General features: G+C 38.1%; 1 protein-coding gene across 1 annotated transcript; it reads right to left on the bottom strand.

Annotated features, from left to right (window-relative positions):
- Positions 1-1,311: 1,311 nt before the first annotated feature.
- LOC129676367 (synaptonemal complex protein 3-like) lies at positions 1,312-15,920 on the bottom strand. The gene is made up of 5 exons (XM_055606722.1): positions 15,797-15,920; positions 9,246-9,363; positions 6,656-6,755; positions 3,766-3,864; positions 1,312-1,416 (listed from the first exon to the last, which is right to left on the bottom strand). The coding sequence occupies exons 1-5, from the start codon at positions 15,918-15,920 to the stop codon at positions 1,312-1,314; spliced, it is 546 nt and encodes a 181-aa protein (XP_055462697.1).
- Positions 15,921-21,008: the final 5,088 nt, after the last annotated feature.

Below are 21,008 nucleotides of genomic sequence, written 5' to 3'. Positions count from 1 at the left end.
GCGTTTTCTGGGGCACTTCTCTTGACCCAATGGATCCAAAAAGTGCCAGGCATTAAATTTGGCTTTCGTCCTTTAATCAGCCCAGGATATACAGAAATGCTCCAACAGCTAGATGCCTTTGCAGGGGTGAAATAACTCTCAGCTCATCAAAATAGCCCAAAAGATTTTCAATAACCAAGATAATGAAAACCAAAACAAGCTGCCTTCCTGTGAGGACTGGCTTCTTATTTGCCCTCTGAACTCAAGCCTGTATTACAACTGCTGTCTCCTGACCTTCATCTTTTGATGCTTGATGTTGTGTCATGGAGTCCTAAGGAGGATCACTCACACATTGACAGCGTCTAAGTTTCCATTGCCCATCCAAACCTTCTGCTCAGGGACAGAGCAGAACTGGGACATGTGTTAAGTCACCAGAGCACATTTTGTCCTGGATTGTCCCTGAGTTTTTAGTTGAAAACTGAGACTGAGCACTAGCATTGAGACTTAAACTCTGTCATCTAAATGAAGCTGTGTGCTGGAGTGGAGTCAGGTTCAAAGTTGTCTATGCTCTACATGTACCTGTGTGTTTCCCTAATCCTATACAAAGCAGCAGGTTGTGTGGTCACCCCTGTGGTCACCAATATTTCTGTCAGTAACGTCTTACCTATGTTCTATAAGTAAGTCTGGATTAGCTCATCTTCTCCAGTGGAAACTTGACAATATGAGGTGGGGTTAGATGTTGCCTAGTGTCCCACTGCCTCATCCTTTGTGCCTTGTGACTGATAAAAAAGGAATTATTCTAAATCCTAAACCTACATTTTGTTCTTCTCTTTCAAATCAAGGTTTCACTATGTAGCCCTGAATGACATGGACCTTACTGCTATGAATTGTAATGTAAATACCCGTGTTTACTGTTGGTCTCAAGCAACTTCTGCTTTGTAGAGCAGGCTTTGAACTCACACATCCACTGGCCTCTGTCTCCCAAGTGCTGGGATTAAAGGCATGTGTCCACATGCCATGCATCCCTTACAAAATCTTTATTCATAAAAGATAATTAACATTGTAGAAAAATTTGCATTCACAGGTAAAAAGCTGAAGAGATTTTATTTGGAAGTCAACAGGAACAGAGGTACTGCATTTTATAAAGCTAATGATCAAAGATGGTATAAAATACAGTCCAATTTGAAAGACATATGTCTTAAGTAATACAAATTACATCGCTCAGGTTCTTGTTTTCCTCAACTCACCAGAATAATATTTTTGAAGTGTTGTATTTAAGCAAAACAAAATATTTTGGTACTTGTACTCTTCCATGTTTCTACAATTCAATATTTAACCATCTGTAATTTTTCTTTGCAGCAAAGTCTTCTGCTTTTGAAACTCATTGTGTATACTGTTAAGTACATTGGTATAATTCTTCTCCAAATCCTCCAAAACCTAAAGCACAAAAGAATGCTTTAGTTCCAAAACAACTTTTCATCACAGGTTCTCAAGATAGTTTTAAAACTTAAGAATCTTTTCATATTCTAATAATATACAATATCAATTCCATCTTTATAAAAACATTGGAATATATCCAAATTCACCCCATATTATATATATATACGTGTGTCTGTGAACAAGTGAATCAAAGATAATTATAACATTATGAAAGTAGTGTACTTTGTGTGAGTGCACTCTGTGTGAATTAATAGTCAAGTGAGATGTTAAGGTTAGAGGGAGAAAAAAGAAAGTGTGGCTCCAAGTCTCCCAAAGGCTCACTTGAGAGCATAAAGAATTTAGCACTAATTTGGACAACATAGTAATACCCAGTCTCAAAAAGCAGGGTGGAGCTGGGCAGTTATGTTGGTTGGTAGAGTGCTTGCCCAGCATGAATGAACCCTCCACTTGATCCCTGGCACAATGTAAACAAAGCAGTGGGACACACTTGTAATCTTAGCAGAAGAGAGGTGAAGGCAGAGGGATTTGGAGTTCTCAGGTATTTATGAAGACCAAGGCCAGTGTGAGCCACATAAGACCAAATACTTAAAAAGGGAGAAAGAACAAAAATGTGTAGAATTAGAAACAGTAGAAAATCCAAAAGTGCAATTAGTACGTATGAGTATGACTTTTTAAAAGGTTCTCAAGTATCAGCTTATAGTTTATTTATTATGATTAACAGTCAGTGTGAATGATAATTACAAGAATTAAAAGAATTTTCCCGAGGTATATAAAACAAAAACTACATTTTGGTACACTTTTTTTTTTTTATAGGATCACAGTGTTTAGCCCAAGCTACACTCCATCATCACATGCTTCTCTCTCAGGCTTCCCAGAACTGACATCATTTGCCCGTGCTTCCATATCTATTGAAAAAATTAAGTTAATTAACTAACATGTTACTTTTGCCTAGTACTTAAGGTGTACTGTTATGTAAATGTGTGGAGAGACTTTAAAAAAATGACAAAGTAGCTCACAACTTTCAATGCAAAAAGAAAACCCATGCAAACAAAATTATTCAAACACTTCATAAATGGAATGGAAATAAATCAATTTTTAGCTACAGTGTAGAAAACGGGGCAATTCCAAGTAGGTTGGCAAAAGAATACGGTTTCAAAAATACGAAAATTAACAACATTCTAGGGAAAGAATAGTAGTCCATCGCCTGTGGGTTTAGATAAAGCAATTACGTACAGAGATGAGGCTAATGAGCAGATGTAGTAAATGGAAGGGATCTTATAGAACAGGAACTTACAGATTATATTTGCAGAAAGTAATGTTTTAGATAGCTTTGGAACCAATTCTCTGCTAAATATACAAATCGATTTTTTAAAAAACTCAACTAGTCTATTGCGCAGGTTGGGCCCAGACCCAGAGGATCCAAGCTGTATCTGACTTGAAAGCCTCCTCCTTGGGAGCTAGCTTTCATGGTACCAGAAGTTGGCAGAAAAGTTTTAAAAGGAGGGAGGTAACCAACAGTCCTACTTAGCTACAGTGAACATGAACCACAACAACTGCCAGCATGGTATGATAACTCTAAAGGTGCAGTAGGGGCATGAAAACCTTGGCAATAACAGCTCTCTAATTGGACTTAAGGCTCGCTCTTTGATGTTTATAGAAATGAGTATAAAGTTCTTTCAAAGTGTCTTAATACTGTTTGGACCTTGATATGTCTATCTACTTATATAAAATCCTTTAACGCTACAACTTTTATAAAAATTTTATCATTTATTTATGGGGGGGTGTCTATTATGTACACACAAGTACGTGGGTGTTCAAGGAGGCTACCAGGAGTGTCCTATGTCTTGCAGCTGGACTTGTGAGCCTCTTGATGTGAGTTCTGGGAAGCAAATTCCAATCCTCTGACAGAGCAGCAAGCACTCTTAACAGAAGAGCCATTTCTTCAGTCCTGGCATTTTAACCCTCACCTTCTGTGTTCTAGACTCTCTTTTATGATTATATGAAAATACTTTGGTACCTGTAATTATTTTAAAATCTATTATATCATGAAATGCTTCTTTAATACATTTGGAAACAAAATATTGGACAATATCAACTAAGCACTTTCTTATTTAACAAATACTGGATACACAAAGACAGATAGTTATGATGTTATTATATTATGCATTTGATGCTTAAGCACATTTCTAATAAAAAGTCTCAACATTTCCTGTTTTGAATAATCCCTCCTTAAAAATTTGAAAATATCTGCCATCACTTCATTCACAGTCACTTATTCATAATGGAAAATAGGTAAAGTTTTGAAATGTGTTAAGAGAATGCATGATGTTAAAACTTATGACATACCTTTAAGAACTCATCATCTGCCTGCTTAACTGTTTTCAGGCTGTCAGTCTGAAGCATTCTAGTTTGTTGAAAAGTCTTCTCTTGATGATTAAAAATACCCTAGAAGTATAAATGGGAAGTTGGGTAATAACAATTAAGTATGAAATTTGTTGCTCTTAATGCTGTTCTTGGCTTCACTCATGCTAAAGAAAGACTACAACAAGGTAATCCCCTGGACTAAAATTTTAAACTCAAAACATCCCTTTAAATTAATCTTTAAAAGCATTCCTTAAAAGGAATTGTTTTCATAATAAATGCCGTCAATATTTTATTTTGGTACTTTTTATCACTAAGTTTACACAATAGGTGCCTTTACCACTAACCAGCAAAAATCATCCTCCAAGTCATGGAGTAGGATTTTCAAAGCCAGATTGTACACTGCACAAAACAGTAGAAACTCATGATCTTCCTGCTTCAGGATCCCTAGTAGCTGGGATTTGAAGCATGCAGCTCATGCGAGTGAACAGAAATTCTTAATATTCAAGATATAACTTACTACTCCAGTAATGTCCACACATATGATTTTCCAATCACTATGTCCTTTCAATTTCTTAACCTATTCTTCACCAATGACTTTGTGCTATAACCTACTTTATCCACTCATTTAAATACTTGTACATTGTATTTGGCCATTGTTGATAACACATTTTTCTATAGTGCTGGTAATGGCAAATATGTGTTAACTCCATGGCAGATATGATTTTGAACCTTATTAAGGAAATCCTCACCATTTAATTTCAAAGATGAGAAAACTGAGTTACAATGGTACAGTGTCTGTTGTTCCAAGTTTTGCTATTATTGAAGTTTGAATCAGATCCAAAATATTATGCTTCCAGAATCTAAGCTTTAAGTATTATGAAAACTCTTTCTCCACATATTATGAGATAATACTAACACACTTTACACTTTAGCTTATTCATTTTCGTATTATGGGTGAGCAATCCTTCAAGACCAAAAATTCATGAACCCTACCTTCTATTTACTGTTGCCCCTATGTCTGTTATTTTCAGTTTTCTTTTTCCAACCTCAAATGCTATAACCAATCATTAACATTGCCTCTTTGCATATAAATCTTACTCTGTTCTGACTCGAATTTACTTGGTTAAATCACAAGTTTGGAAGCCTCAGCTCTAGCTAATCTCCCTGATGACAGCACATTCACATCCTTATGGCCTTATTTCATGGAATACATAGATACGATCCAAAGAGAATATTCAGTCTCTCATCACTGGATCTACCACCCACCTCCAACTGTACATGCCACGTTTTACGCTCTGCTTTCCATTTTCAAAGCTGTATTATACTTCTTTACGAATTTCAATCTTTCACATACCCCATTCTTAAGAACTCAGCAATTATCCTTGTTTTCCTCTTTTTAAATATATGTCTCATGTCTTAAAACCACCAAGAAACAACAAAAACTACAGTATTACTCCTTAGGCTATCACAGTTTTTCCTATTATGTCTTGTATTTATTTCTCAAGTTTGTGCTCACTTTCCCAATCTACTCATTCAGATTCAGAACACCTATGATGACGTCTATATTTTCAAATCTACCTTATTTCACCTAGAAGTGGTATATTGTGAAAGTAATAATTTTTTCTCCTTTCAAAAGGCTTCCTTTACATGGAGTAGTTTTAATTTCTACCTAATAAATAATTTGTTCTCAATCTGCTTTACCAGTTCACTCTCACCCTTGAGAATCGGTGCAGTGAAAACGTCCAGGGATCTGGCCCTGAGACTTTTCACTTATACCCTCAGTAACAGCTTGATGTTTTCATCTGATCTTCATGCTTTAAAAATTACCTTAAATTAACAATTCTCAACTTCTTATCCTTAAGAAATGGCTTCCTCTTGACTTCATCCTCACATACTAGTGGCTTATTTAACTGTCCACTGAATGTCACATGTGTGACAAATTGAATATTCTGTAAGTAGACTGATTTCCAACCCCAAGACTGTTTGAATACAATCAGGACCTCAAATGTAATACAAAAATGATTTTCCAAGACAAAATGGTGAAAAGACACAAATGGGAAGTGTAATCAGTGCCTTGAATTATATGAATGGGTTAGTTTTCATCAGCCTGGGAACAGCGAAGTACCACACTTATTGACTGAGGAGGGAAAATGATTGTGACTCGGTACTGTGGCTTTGTAAAAGTGTGCTTGCCTACTTGCAAAATGCTCTGAGTTAAGTCATGAACTCACAAGGAGAAAGAGAAGGACAGAAAGAAGGAAGGAAAGGGAATTTGAGACAAGGGAGACAGGAGAGGAGCATGAAGAGCAGCAGAAGAAAACCATGTAAACCATACTCTGACTATAGTGTATATTTGAGAAATTGGGAAATGGTCAAAACTAGTTCAGTGATATTCCTCCATAGGAATATTCTGCCAGGGCAATTGAGAAAGACTGTCTCAGTTAACTGAAGCTAATAAATTTGTAGTTGAGTCTAACATTGGAAGATTTCAGATATGCAATCTAGCAAGATCACTGAGACCCAGAAACAGCTCAGATAATATCTTGTAATGCATCCCTCACACCATTCAACTATGTCTGAAACAAACCCACCCCTGATTTATTTCACACAAAACAGTCATCCTTCATTTATTCCTTTACAAGTTTCTGTTGCTTGAAATTACAAGAATCTCAACTAATATCAGAAGCCAGATGGCCTTTATGAACATTAAGTGTGTTTATGTTTTTGTGATTTTTGGTTTACCAGGAATAGAACACAAAGCTAATAACAGATCCCCAAACTTGGCTCATTTCCTAATGCAAGGATACCTTCTCTATTTTGACTTGACACTTAGTTATAACAGATTAATTATAACAATAACTGTGAAACCAACATTTAGTTCATTTTCTTGGTCTTCAACTTGCATTATATCAGAATCCCATTGCTGAAACACAGTTATAATCTGCTCAGTATATTCCATTTTAAACTCCCGCCTGTAAAACATAATAACGAATGTCACATTACATATCAAGATGAAGAGAATGTCAAAGAAAAATTAAATTACCACATTATGTATCATGTAACATAAAAGGGAAGACATAATAGCAAAGTAAATATTCCTGTGGGAAAACAAAAAGTAAAATTAGATTTATATTGATTCAAGAAATATTTTTCTTAACTAATTAAATTGTGTTTTCATATGGCTGGCTTATCGACTAATAAGAACATTTAATCATTTATCTGTCTTTATGTATGTTTATATAAATGTCATATACGTATAAATTTTAGAAAAAATCATTCCATCTCCAAGCAGTTTTGCTTCATTTTTTTTCTACTGAATAATGCTATAATATCAACAATATATGAGTTCCAAGTAGAAATATTTCACTTCAGTTTTTTAAATCTAGTTTGGTAAACCCAAGATCACAAGGGAATGCTTAACTCTCCCAAAATTCATACATGATTTACAATATTAAACTGAAGTTTTCTATCTTGTAAACATCTATAAAAATGAATAGATTCGATGATACCTACCTTTTACTGTACTTCTAGAATGAACAGAAATGACTTTTTTAAAAAAGATAACCTTCCTCCTTGTGGGGTAGCCTTACTAGGCCACAAAGCAAGAGAATCCAGGAATTCTGATTTGACCTGATAGGCAAGGATCAGATAGTAGGGGAGGAGGATCACCCCTATCAGTGAACTGCTGGAGGGATAGGGTGGGTGGGACAAGGAGGGGATGTGGGAGGGGGCTACAACTGAGAAACAAAGTGAATAATTTATAATAATTATAAAAAGTTTGAAAAAAAAGGATTGAAAAAAATTCTATTAAGAAGCAAAAAAGAAAGAAATGATTAACACTGTCATGTCAAAACTCAAGCTACACATGATGTTTGTCACTGGCTATGTCTCTCAGAATAGCCAGAAATTGGAAATAACCCAGATGTCCCTCAACTAAAGAATGGATAAAGAAAATGTGGTACATTTACACAATGAAATACTACTCAGCAATTTAAAAACAAAGGAATCATGAAATTTGAAGGCAAATGAGGGCTAGAAAAGATCATCTTCACTGAGGTAACCTAGAAGCAGAAAGACACATGGGATATACTCACTTATAAGTGGATATTAGCCATATAATATAGGATAAGCATACTAAAATTATTCGTTCTAAAGAAGCTAAACAGCAAGGAGGGCTCTAGGGAAGATGCTTAATCCTCATTCAGAAGAGCAAACAGGATAGACATTGGAAGTATGAGAAGATAGGGAACAGGACAGGAGCCTTCCACAGGTGGCCTCTGAAAGACTCTACCCATCAGAGTGTTGAAGCACATGCTGAGACCCATAGCTATCTTTGAACAGCATCTTAAGAATCTTATGAAAGAAGAGGGAGACAGAAAGACCTGGAGGGAACAGGAACTCCACAAGGAGACCAAGAGTATCAAAAAGCTGGCCTTGGGGGTCCTGCAGAGACTGATGAATCAACCAACTAAGGACTATACAGGAAGAGGACCTAGACCCCCTGCTCAGATGTAACCTATAAACAGCTCAGTCTCTATGTGGGTGTCCTAGTAAAGGGAGCAGGGACTGTCTCTGCTATGAACTTGGCTGCCTGCTCTTTGATCACTTCCCACAGGTGGGTTGGCTTTACTAGGCTACAGAGAAAGTGGATCCCTTCAGACCTGATAGGAAAGGGACAGATAACAAGGAAGGAGGACTTCCTCTATCAGGTGACTAGGAGAGGTAGAGGGGGGAGAAGAGGGAGGAGGGTATCACCAGGAGGAGATGAGGGAGGGGGCTACAAGCAGAACACAATGTGAATAAATTGTAAAATAGTAAGAATAAGAAGAAAAAAATTATAACTTTATAACTCTCAGGGTGAGTAGTGGTGGTGCACTCCTTTAATCCCAGCTGTCAGTAGGCAGAGGCAGGTGGATCTCCGTCAGTTCACAGCCAGCCTTGTCTAAAGTGTGAGTCCAGGACATCCAGAGCTGCACAGAGAAAGGGTCTTGAAAAGCAAAACAAAGCAGAACAAGATAACCCTCATAATTTGTTATTTAAAAGGAAAAAAAAAAAAACAATGATATCCCCAGGATTCCCAGAAATATATCACAGTCCAGGAAGTTATTACAAGCAGTAGCCTGGAGGAAAATAAAGCCAAGAATTTTCTATAGACTGTTTAATGGAGTAATTGGTGCCAATGTATACTATAAATCATACAAGCGTGGCTCTAAAGAAATGAAGCCTTCCATCTAATGTGGCTGCCTTGCCAGGCCTCATAGAATTGAAGTTGAACTAAGTCCTAATTCAATTTGATGTTCTGGGGTGGGTTAGTCGTGGTAGCATTCGTTTTCTGTGGAGAACAGGAAGGGGGATTAAGGGAAGAGAGTGCAGGATGGAACCTGAAGGACAGGAGGAAGAGGGTATGATCCATATGTAAAGTGAATATATAAATTAAAAAGAAAAAAGAAATTAAGTCTTACATTTCCTCCTGATGAACTTTCCAGTGTTCTTTGATATTCCTGTTGCAGTCTTTGACTACACTTTTAATATAGGACTGCATTCTTCTTTTGTTTTCCACAGCATCACTGCTAAGGTGATCTATGTTGAAAAAAAATATTCATTAATACTTAAAGTTAAAGAAAACGTTATTGCTCCCAAATATAAAAGTAAATGAAGAAACAGGTAAAATCCATTCTACAGTACCAAAAAAATTACAAAATAGTATCAACCAAATTCCTCAAGCTTGTCATATTTTCCTGCACTCAAGGTTTTTGCTTTTCAGACTAGATATACGCAATCAGTAATGTTCATACAAATATTCCAAAGTCAAATAAAATCCTGAAATCTGAAACATTTGTGTTCCTGTAAATGAGAAATACTAGCATTAACAGAATTCTGATTTGCCTACTGGAGATAGTCTTGTATGTTTTAGGGATCATAAAAATGTTCTAATAAACAAAATAATAAAATAAGATAAAACTTTCATTTCTTTCCCAAGGAAAAATTAGAAGAAAAGACAAACTTTATTATTATTATTTTTAGCTTATAGAATACTCTGTACTTGGTAGGATGCTTGGCTGTATTACTTTTGTAACTAATCTTTTGTAACAAATAAAACCCACCCTGTTAAACAGCCAGAATCCAGGCTGGGTGTGGTTGTCACACACTATTATTCCTGGCAGTTTGGAGGCAGATGCAGGCAGATCCCTGAGTTCAAGGATAGCTAAGTAGTGAATCACAGACAAATTAAGGTTACATCGTGAGAGCTTGTCTGAAAATATTTTTAAATTGAGTAAAATTAAAAGAAAAATTGAAGGCCACCTGAGCCTTACATTCCTTAACCTTTTATGCAAAAACCCATATCCTAGTTGGCATATTTCTGTTCACAAACATGGAAGTAGAGAAGTAAAAATAGCAGGGTTAGTACATGTATGGATTTTTCACTAGGACTTTCCCACCACATCCTGGAATCACCAATTTTGCCTTTGTTGCTGTTTTGACAGATGGTCTGGCTAGATTTATGTCACCTTGACCTAATCTAAATTCACCGGAAAGAAGGAAATATCAGTTAATGAAATTCTTCTATGAGATAGGATTGTAGGCAAGCCTGTAGGCCCTTTTAAAAATATTTACTATTTATTACAATATATTCAATTTGTATCCAGGCTGCAACCCCCTCCCTTATTTCTCCCCTTCCTGCCCACCCTCCTTCTCCTCCTATTCCTCTTCTCAAATCAATTGATAAGGGAGGTCCTACTCCCCTGATATCTGACCCTAGCATATCAGTTATCATCAGCCCTGTCTAGATCCTCATTCTCTGTGGCCTGGCAAACCTTCCCTAGCCAGGGAGAGATGATCAATGGGCCAGCCACTGAGTTCATGTCAGAGACAGACCCTGTTGCCCTTACTATGGAACACACATTGAGACTGAGCAGCCTACATTTGAGCAGGATGTCTAGGGCTTCTTCATGCATGGTTGTCCTCAGTCTCTGCGGGCACCCCTGGGCACAGATTTTTTGCCTCTGTTGGTCTCCTTGTGGAGTTCCTGTCAATCCAGGCCCTTCTATCTCCCCCTTCTACCATAACATTCCCTGTAGTCTGCACAAGGTTTGGCTATGAGACTCATCATCTGCTACCATAGGACATTTGCTCAACTATATTCGTAGTAGTTTTATTCGTAATTGCTAGAAGCTGGAATCAAACCAGATGTCCCTCAACTGAAGAATGGATAAAGAAAATGTGGTACATTTACACAATGTAACACTACTCAGCACTTAAAAACAAAGAAAATATAAAAATAAAATAAAATTTGCAGGCAACTGGATGAAACTAGAAAAGACCATCCCGAGTGAGGTAACTCAAAAGCAGAAAGTCACACATGTTATACAGCTCTTAGCCATATAATATAAGATAAATATACTAAAATCTATAGTCCTAAAGAGGCTAAACAAGAAGGAGGGCCCCAGGGAAGATGCTTAATCCTCAATTAGAAAGGCAAACAGTATAGACATCAGAAGTGGGAGGAGACAGGGAGCTGGGCAGAAGCCTACCAAAGAGGGTAGGCTCCTCTGAATGAATCTACCTATTAAGTTACTGAAGGAAACACTGACTCTCATAGCCAAATCTTGGGCATTTTCTTAAGCAGTGATTTATGGCAGCATGCTCAGATCAGAAAGAGGGAGGTCCAGGAAGAGAGAGAAGCAGAGATGTGGGGAGAGGAATGGGAGTTTTGCTTTCTTTGTTAATTCAGTTATGTTATCTAAATATGTTTTTGTTTTAATCCCAAGTGTGTTATTTTAGTTGGCTATGGTTTGTCCACTCCTGTTACTTGTGGTTTTTGCCAGCTGGTAATGGCCTACCTAATGCCTTCCATATGAGGCACAGAGAAAGGTGTGATCCAGGACCCTGAGGATATAAATTGAGGGAATGAAATTTTGGCATGTGACAAGTAGAAGTTTGGAGAGACTTGAGAGATAGACAGTGGGTGTGCTGGTTTGGAGGAGACAGATGGAGAGAAAAGCTTTGTGGCACAGAGTCATGGAGAACACTGAGAGTTGTGTCTCTAGTTGATGGAGATTGTTATAGTCCCAAAAGACCCACTGACCCTCAACAGATGGGAGAAGTAAAGGGACCTCTCAACCTACTAACTTTTCCTTTCCACTTCAGGATGGGGAGTTGGAAGGGAGATAAAGGCCTAAATACCCCAAATAAAGTAGTCTTTAAAATGGAGCATTATGACAGAGACAGACAGACAGAAAGACAGACAGAGACAGATTCAAAGGCAGAGTCAGACAGACAGATACAGAGACAGAGAGACACAGAGGCACTTCTACACATCCCTGGGCACATGTTCTATAAAAATTCAGGCTGAGCCATCCAGGTGCTGTGGTGCATGCCTGTAATACTAGCAATCAGGTAGTCAGAGGCAAGCTGATCTTTGTGAGTTTGAGGTCAGCCTGGTCTACAAAGCAAGTCCAGGACAGCAAAGACTACAAAAAGAAACCCTATCAAAAAAAAAAAAAAAACTATTTTATAAGAGGAAGAATGAAAGGAAAGTAAATGAAAAGAAAGGAAACAATTCAAATATGGAAATGAAGCTTAGAGATTAAGAATTAATTCTTTCTTGAAATAAAGTTAAATTAATCTGCTGATAGAAGTTGGGGGAGGAAGTAGTTATAGTATCTAATTCATTGGAAATAGATAAACAAAATAATTTCTAAGCATCAGCATTAAGGATCTAGAGGGGCTCAGAAAATTTAATTTCTTAGTACCAAAGACAACAGAACAGAGCCTGGCACTCCTGTAATCCCAGCACTCAGGGAGGTAGAGGCAGGAGGATCCCTGTGAGTTCAAGGCCAGCCTGGTCTACAAACTTAGTCCAGGACAGCCAAGGCTACACAGAGAAACCTTGTCTCGAAAACAAAGGCAAACACAAAAACAAACAAACAAACAAAACCCCAGACAACAGAACAGGAGTCTCCTCAGGCAACATTCAGCAATGAGGAGATTTAATCATGAACATGCTACAACTGTTTAAGGCATTCTCCAAAAACTACTATTCTACTGATGTGCAAAAGTTTCATGGTAAGCTAAATAAAAAATAAGAAGTAAAAAAAAAAAAAAAAAAAGAAAAGAAAAAAAAAAAAACAAGAAAAGAAATGTAGCAAGAAAAGAAGAGAATTGAAAAGAGAAGAGAAGAGAAAAGAATAGTTCAGGCTAAGCAAGCCATGAGAAGCAGGCCAGTAAACAGCACTCTTTCATGGTCTCCACAGCAGCTCATGCCTCCAGGTTACTGCCCTGTTTGAGTTTCTTTCCTGACTCTTTTTGATCATGAACTCTGTTGTGGAAGAGGAAGCCAAATAACCCCTTCACCCCCATGTTGATTTGGTCATGGTTTTTCATCACATCAATTGCAATCCTGACTAAGACAAGAGGATTTCTGCCTAATTGCTGAGTTTCAAGGCCTGAATGGTTTTCTATCATAGCCTCAGCTGTGCTAAGTTCTGAGGGCCTATGAAGTACTGGAGGCCTGTTGCAGTAGTAGAGATGCTGTTTTAAAAGAAAAAGAAGTTGGGAGGGTGAAAGGAACCCAGGAGGATTACTAGAGAATACAGTAAATGAAACATTGATATGCAATGTGTATAATGATGTGTATATATAAATCTATTAATGCAAAGAATTATAAAAAACTTTTCTCATATATGTTTCTTTCTGTAATTTCATTTAAGTCACATATACCCAAAAGTATCAGTTTTACTTTTCTTATCAAGGAAAAATGTTAACTAAGAGATTTTCTGGTTCTAATTAAAAAAATTTGCGTAGAATCCTATCACTGAGAATAAAGCATTAGCTAGCAATCCTATAGTACATTAACACCGATTAGTTTTTAAAAAATTATCTAGATGCAAATACATCAAAAACTGTACCTCCAATTTTTTTCCAGCTTATTCTTTACTTCATGTCTGTAAAGAAATTAAAGCTCTGAGTTTAGTTCACTGGTCAAGCATTTACTCCATGTACAATGCATTAGGTTTCATCCTAAGTTCTACCAAAGACAAGCCTTTGAATTAATTGTTTATAATATAAAATTCTTGGCTTTAAGAAATATCACATGTGAAATAACATATCCAATACTTGATAGATAATCAAAGTAAACTTTTCTCTTTCTTTATTGCTTTTTTCCTGAATATTTTGTTTGTTTGCTTTTTTCTTTATTTTTTTATGTTTTTTCCTTTTTTTAATTTTTAATTTTATTTTTTTCACTTTGTATCCCCCATAAGCCCCTCCCTCCTCCCCTCCTGATCCCACCCTCCCTCCCCCTTCGTCATGCATGCCCCTCCCCAAGTTCAATGATAGGGGAGGTACTCCTCTCCTTCCTTCTGATCTTAGTCTGTCAGATCACATCCAGAGTGGCTGCATTGTCATCTTCTGTGGCCTGGTAAGACTGCTCTCCCCTCAAGGGGAAGTGATCACAGAGTAGGCCTATCAGATTGTGTTGGAGGCAGTCCCTTTTCCCATTACTATGTAACCCACTTAGACACTAAACTGCCATGGATTACATCTGCGCAGGGTTTCAAGTTTATCTCCATGCCTGGTACTTGGTTGGAATATGGATCTCTGGGAAGACCCCTGTGTTCAAATCTTCTGGTTCTGTTGCTCTCCTTGTGGGGTTCCTGTCCTCTCCATAACCTACTATTTCCCACTTCTTTAATTTTTATTAATTACACTTTATTCACTATGAATACTTCCATAAGCGCCTCCCTCCTCCCCTCCAGATTCCACCCACCCTCCCCCTTCTTCATGCATGCCCCTCCCCAAGTCCACTGATAGGGGAGTTCCTCCTCTCCTTCCTTCTGATCTTATTCTATCAGATCTCATCAGGAGTGGCTGCATTCTCATCTTCTGTGGCCTGGTAAGGCAGCTTCCCCCTCAGGGAGAGGTGATCAAAGAGCAGGCCAATCAGATTATGTAGAAGGCAGTCCCTTTTTTTTTTTTTGCTTTTTTAAAAATCAGGAACCCATTTATCTTAAGATGACCATGATCTAACTATATAGGTGATAATATCACTGAGTAATCTTATCCCCCTGCCTGTACCTCCCCAGTGCTGGGATTACAGGTATAAATATATTTCATCGAGCAGGAAAGGAAATATATATTACCCTGTATCTTCATCCCTTCTTGGAGGAACCAATGCCTTCTCAGTACTACCAAGTACTTCACATTTTTCTGCATTGAACAAAAAAAAATGAAAAACATTTTAATTTAAACATACTAGGTTAGTTAATTTTAATAAAATAGTAATTTTGTTTGCAGTTCTTTCAGGCATTTTTCCAATATTGTATCTTAAAGGAAAATATAAATTCAAAGTATTATTCTGAAAGTTAGATGAAATAAATCATAATCTATGACTGTATTGTTTAATATCTTTTTATGTCTTTCTAAGGTAGTAACACTGTAAGTTATTTCAATTTAGTGATGTGTGTGAAATGCAAGGTCAAGGTATTATATGCATTCCTAGAATTTTGATATAGGCTTATGATGAACAAATAAGAGCAGCCTTGTTAGACCACAGAGGAGGACATTGCAGCCAGTGCTGATAAGACCTGATAAGCTAGGGTGAGATGGAAAGGGAGGAGGATCTCTCCTATCAGTTGACTTAGAGAGGGACAGGGAGGAGCAGAGGGAGGGAAGGTGGGATTGGGAGGGAATGAGGGAGCGGGGATATAGCTGGGATACAGAGTTAATAAAATGTAACTAATAATAAAAATAAAAAAAATAATAAAATACTAGCCTTTTATTCTAATTCAAGCACCGATGTAAAAATCAAATGAACCAGGCAGGTAAAATAATTTAGGAAGTAAGGTAGCAAAGGTTAATGCCATGCCTGAAATCAACATGATCCTTCTCTGAGACACTCATGGAGGAAGGAGAAACCTAAATCCTGTACATTGCCCTCTGACCAAGCCCCTCCCCCCAAACACAAATATACAGTGTGGAATACCACCAGGACTCAGAACTGTATTTATTGTACCTGTTAGAGTGGACTCTGCTGAACACTCCACATCATCATCTTTTATTTCTATCACTTCCTCAACAACTTCTTCTTTTTCACTATCATCAATGATGTAGATTACTGAGTGCTCCTCTTTGTCCATTGTTGTCTTCTCAGACTTAAGATTTCTTTTGTCAGGGGAAATATATTTTAATGTTTTGTCACTGAAAACTGAAAGAATAGCAGATCTGTGATCTAAATCCAAAGCAATCAAGTGAAATAAACCAGTAAATTATAAAACATTCAATAAGAGTGACCCTAGTTGAATAAAAGGTTACCAGTTTCCATATATTATTGAATCAGAAGGTATCAAATTGATTTATGCTTGTGAGCTTAGCATTGAACGGCTGAACCATCTCTCCCAGCACAGAAACATTTAAAGAAATATTCAAAGTCCTTCGTCATCAGGGAAATGCAAATTAAAACGACTCTGAGATTTCACCTTACACTCATCAGAATGGCTAAGATCAAGAATTCAAATGACAATACATGCTGGAAAGGATGTGGAGAAAGGGAAACATTCTTCTATTGCCGTTGGGATTGTAAACTTGCAAACCACTTTGGAAATCAATCTGATACTTTCTCAGATAAGTAGGAATAGTATTCCCTCAACATCCAGCTATAACACTCCTAGAAATATATCCAAGTATATATCAAATATATAACAAGGACATTTGCTCAACCATGTTCATAGCTGCTTTATTCATAATAGCCAGAGTCTGCAAACAACCCAGAGCTCCATCAACTGAGGAATGGATACAGAAATTGTGGTATAGTTACCCGATGGAATACTACTGAGCAATTAAAAACAAGGAAATCATGAAATTTGCAGGCAAATGGTGGGAACCAGAAAAGTTCATCCTAAGTGAGGTATCCCAGAAGCAGAAAGACATGCATGGTATATACTCACTTATAAGTGACTATAACATAATAGTATTATATTATAATAATATGTTCATATAGAACATTATTATTGTATTAGACATATAATATAGGATAAACATAAAAATTTAAAATCTGTGCACCTAAAGAAGCTAAGCAAGAAGGAGGACCCTTGGTAAGATGATCAATCCTCTCTCAGAAAGGCAAATGGGATAGACATCAGAAGATGGAGTACATAAGGAACAGGACAGGAGCCTACCACAGAGGGCCTCTGAAAGACTCTACCCAGCAGAGTATCAAAGCATATGTTGAGACTCACTGCCAAACTTTGGGCAGAGTATGGGGTATCTAATGAAAGGAGGGGGAGATGAAAGACCTGGAAGGGACAGGAACTCAAGAAGGAGAGAAACAAAATCAAAACATCTGGGCCCAGGGGTCTTTCTGAGACTGATAGTCCAACCAAGCAACACGCATGGAGATAACCTAGAACCCCAGCACAGATGTAGCCCATGGCTGCTCAGTGTCCAAGTGGGTACCCTACTAAGTACCTGTCTAAGTACCTACTAAGTACCTATTAAGGGGCTGTCTCTGACATAAACATAGTGGATGTCTCCTTGATCACCTCCCCCTGTGAGGGGAATAATCTTAGCAGGCCAAAGAGGAAGAAAATACAGCTAGTCCTGATGAGACCTGATAGGCTATGGTCAGATGGAAGGGGAGGAGGACCTCCTTTATCAGTGGACTGAATGAGTTGCAAGACAGGGGGATGAGGAGGAAGGGGGACTTGGAGTGGATGAGGGAGGGGGTTATCCTGGGATACAATGTGAATATATTGAAATTAATTAAAAAATAAAGAAGAAAAAAACGTAGTTAACAATTTATCATTTTTGAATGAAAAACAAAGAGGGCTGTACCCAGCAGGGTATGAAAGCAGATGCTGAGAATCATAGCCAAACTTTGGGCAGAGTGCAGGGTATCTCATGCAAGAAGGGGGAGATATAGAGAGCTGGAGGGGTCAGAAGCTCTACTAGAAGTGCAACAGAACAAAAACATCTGGGCACAGGGGTCTTTGTAAAGACTGATACTCCAACCAAGGACCATGCATGGAGATAACCTAGAACCTCTGCACAATTTAGCCTATGGCAGCTCAGTCTCCAAGTGGGTGACCTAGTAAGTGGAACAGGGATTGTCTCTGACATGAACTCAGTGGGTGGCTCTTTGAGCACCTTATCCTCAGGAGGGAGTACAGCTGTACCAGGCAACAGAGGAAGACAATGCAGCCAGTCTTGATGAGATCTGATAGGCAAGGGGGGACTTCCCTGATCAGTGGACAGGGATAGGGGCAAGGGAGGAGAAGGATGAGGAAGAGAGGGATTAGGAAGGGGAAAGTAGGGGGCTACAGCTGGGGATACAATGTGAATAAACTGTAAAAATCAAAAGTAAATAAATAAAGAAGAAGAGGGATGAGGAGATGGCTTAGGTTTTATGAGTGCAGATCACTTTACAGTGGATCTAAGCTTGTTTCCCAACACTCACAGAAGGTGGCTCACAACTTCCTGTAATACCAGCTCTAAACCTCTGGCCTTCACAAGTGAGTTCTAATACCCGTATTTACTGATGTTCAAACCTATAGATATAAGTGAAAATTAAAATCTTTTTTTTTAAGGTTTACCAATTTTCTTTTCAATACAGTTTCAGTTTAACAAATTAGCATATTGCATAAACATACTAACTAAACTTTTTATGTTTCTTAATCATTGCATTTTATATATTTGAGATTTTTTTTAAGTTTTATTTTTCTTTTTAGTTACATTTTGTTAACTCTGTTGAAAAAAATGTAATGATGGCTTTAACCCTGATTTGTAATTTGTTTGTGCTTAACTACTGGAATATCTAATTTTTGGTCCAATCACTGTCAGCTTTTTAAGAATTGTGATTTCCAAAGCGGTTTTCATTCCCACCAGCAGCGGAGTCAATCTGGAGTTTCCTCAGACAATTAGGAATAGAGCTTCCTCAAGATCCAGCAACACCATTCCTAGGCATATATCCAAAAGACACTCAAGTATATAACAAGGACATCTGCTCAACCAAGTTTGTAGCATCTTTGTTTGTAAGAGCCAGAAGCTGGAAACAGCCCAGATGAACCTGTATTCATTGAGGAATGGATACAGAAATTGTGGTACATCTACATAATCAGCGATAAAAACCAAGGAAATCATGAAATTTGCAGGTAAATGGTGGGAACTGGAATAGATTATCCTGAGTGAGGTATTCCAGAAGCAGAAAGACACATATGGTGTATACTCACTCATAAGTGGATATTAAACATATAATATAGGATAAACATACTCAAATCTGTACACCTAATGAAGCTAATCAGGAAGGAGGACTCTGGCTAAGATGCTCAATCCCCATTCAGAAAGGCAAATATTTATTTATTTATTTATTTACACAGAAAATATAAATAAATATTATTTATTTACGGAATAATATCAAGTAGATACGTTAAAGTGATAGGTGCATTCTCACATTTATTGAATCAGTGTTTACAACAGCCAAGATGTTAAGCCTAAGTGTCTGCCAAGAAATACATGAACGAAGAGCTTGTGTATGAGTGTGTGTGTACAATAAAATATTATTTAGCCAAAAAAAAAGAATTTTGAAACAATAAATAAGGCACTGTGTGATCCAAAGTAATCCTATGGATGCTCTTGCTGCAACACACAAGCATACTCCAAATATGCTGATAGCAAAACAAATATAAAACAAAATTTGACGGAGCTGGGGAGGTAGTTTGGTGGTTACCATGCAAGAAGGTCTGGGCTCAACTGTCAAAACTGCCAGAAAAAAAAAATGACTCAGCCATGGTGAGTCAGGTCTCTCTTTAATCACAGCATTCCATTCTGGAGGCTGAAAATTGCTAGCTCACAGTCAGCTCAAGCCACATATGGAGTTCCTGTTCATTCTTGCCTTCAGTGAGACTGTGTCTCAAAATGAGTCAAAAAGGCACACAAACAAAAAGGCCAAGGGAACAAACAAAAAAAAAATGGATGTGTTAATACATTATTGTAATCCTAATACTCAAAAAAGACTGAAGCAGGAATATTAGCAGGCCATTTCCAAATACAGAGTAATATAGTGCCTTAGAAAAAACAAAGAGTAAAAACAGGACTATCAAAATGGCTCAGCAGTTACAAGCACTTAAGACACCTTTTAGCCACTATTTTTTTTTTCAAGGTGGGTTATTTTGCGTAGCTGTGGTGTCCTAGAACTCACTTTCTATACCAGGCTAGCCTCGAACTCAGAGATCCACCTGTCTCTGCCTCCCGAGTTCTCTGTGCCACTAGGCCACTGACCCTGCCACCACCTGCTCAACCCCTCCTTCGCCAAAACAGATATTCAGTTCCCAGCACCTGCAGTCAATGCTACTAAGCTCACAAATAACGGGATCTAAAACACCAGCGAATATAATGTCCTTTCTGGCCTCTACAGGCAGAAAAGTCACTACAGACACATGACAAAAGTAGAATTTATTTTTAAGTCTACTCTGGTCCTTAAATAAGTAATGCCTTGACAGTCTATACCAACCTTGTGCAACAGCATATAGAGAAACATGACAGTGGGGTTCTAAAGGATACAGCCTGGCTTCAGAGAAAGTAAAGAGGTAAATTAGTTTTTGTCCTCAATACACCAGGCTGCAGGCAAGAAGCCTCCAGCCATATCTGCGAGGGTGGGTCCTCGTGGCTCTTACATACACTTGGTATCTCCCAGTTCCCAGATCCACCCAAATAACCATTCTCCAACCCTCTCAGCTCCTCCTTATGTGAATCCCGACCCCTCCTCTCTAACCTCCCCCATTGCTCCCAGTGGCCATCTCTGTGATGGCAGCATATTCCTCCCAGGGTTCCCACTCCTGTAGAATTTCCTTCCTTCCAACCAGGGGTCTTCCTGTTGAAGGCCCAGTACTCAGCTAGTTTCACCATATCCATTTTCCTGTCAGGGGCCTTGGTGAGGCTCATGCACACCTTCACTTCCCTATCAAAGGCCTCGGGTAAGGCTAACCACCACCTCCATCTTCCTGTCAGCAACCTAGGTAAGGTCCACCACCTCCATTTTCTTGTCAGTGACCTTAGTAAGGTCCCCCACCTCCATTTTCTTGTCAGTGACCTTGGTAAGCGCCCAACTCCATTTTCCTGTCAGCGACCTTGGTAATGTCCATGACCTCCATTTTCCCTCCAGCGACCTTGGTAAGGTTCACCCTGTCCATTTTCCCGTTAGGGACCTTGGTAAGGTCCACGACCTCCCTTTT

Source organism: Psammomys obesus, unplaced genomic scaffold (genome assembly GCF_907164565.1).
Source record: "Psammomys obesus unplaced genomic scaffold, mPsaObe1.curated_primary_1811, whole genome shotgun sequence".
NCBI lineage: Eukaryota > Metazoa > Chordata > Mammalia > Rodentia > Muridae > Psammomys > Psammomys obesus.
Note: the sequence above shows the minus strand (reverse complement) of the source record. Positions and strands in the feature narration are given on the sequence as shown.

Bases quoted from the DNA above. Each gene is read 5' to 3' on its own strand.
- LOC129676367 (XM_055606722.1), bottom strand. From the start codon at position 15,920: ATGGACAAAGAGGAGCACTCAGTAATCTACATCATTGATGATAGTGAA. The intron at 9,364-15,796 runs GTACAATAAATA...TTTTCAACATAG, and splicing joins AGCAGAGTCCACTCTAACAG to ATCACCTTAGCAGTGATGCT. The intron at 1,417-3,765 runs GTATGTCATAAG...TTTGTGCTTTAG, and splicing joins CAGATGATGAGTTCTTAAAG to GTTTTGGAGGATTTGGAGAA.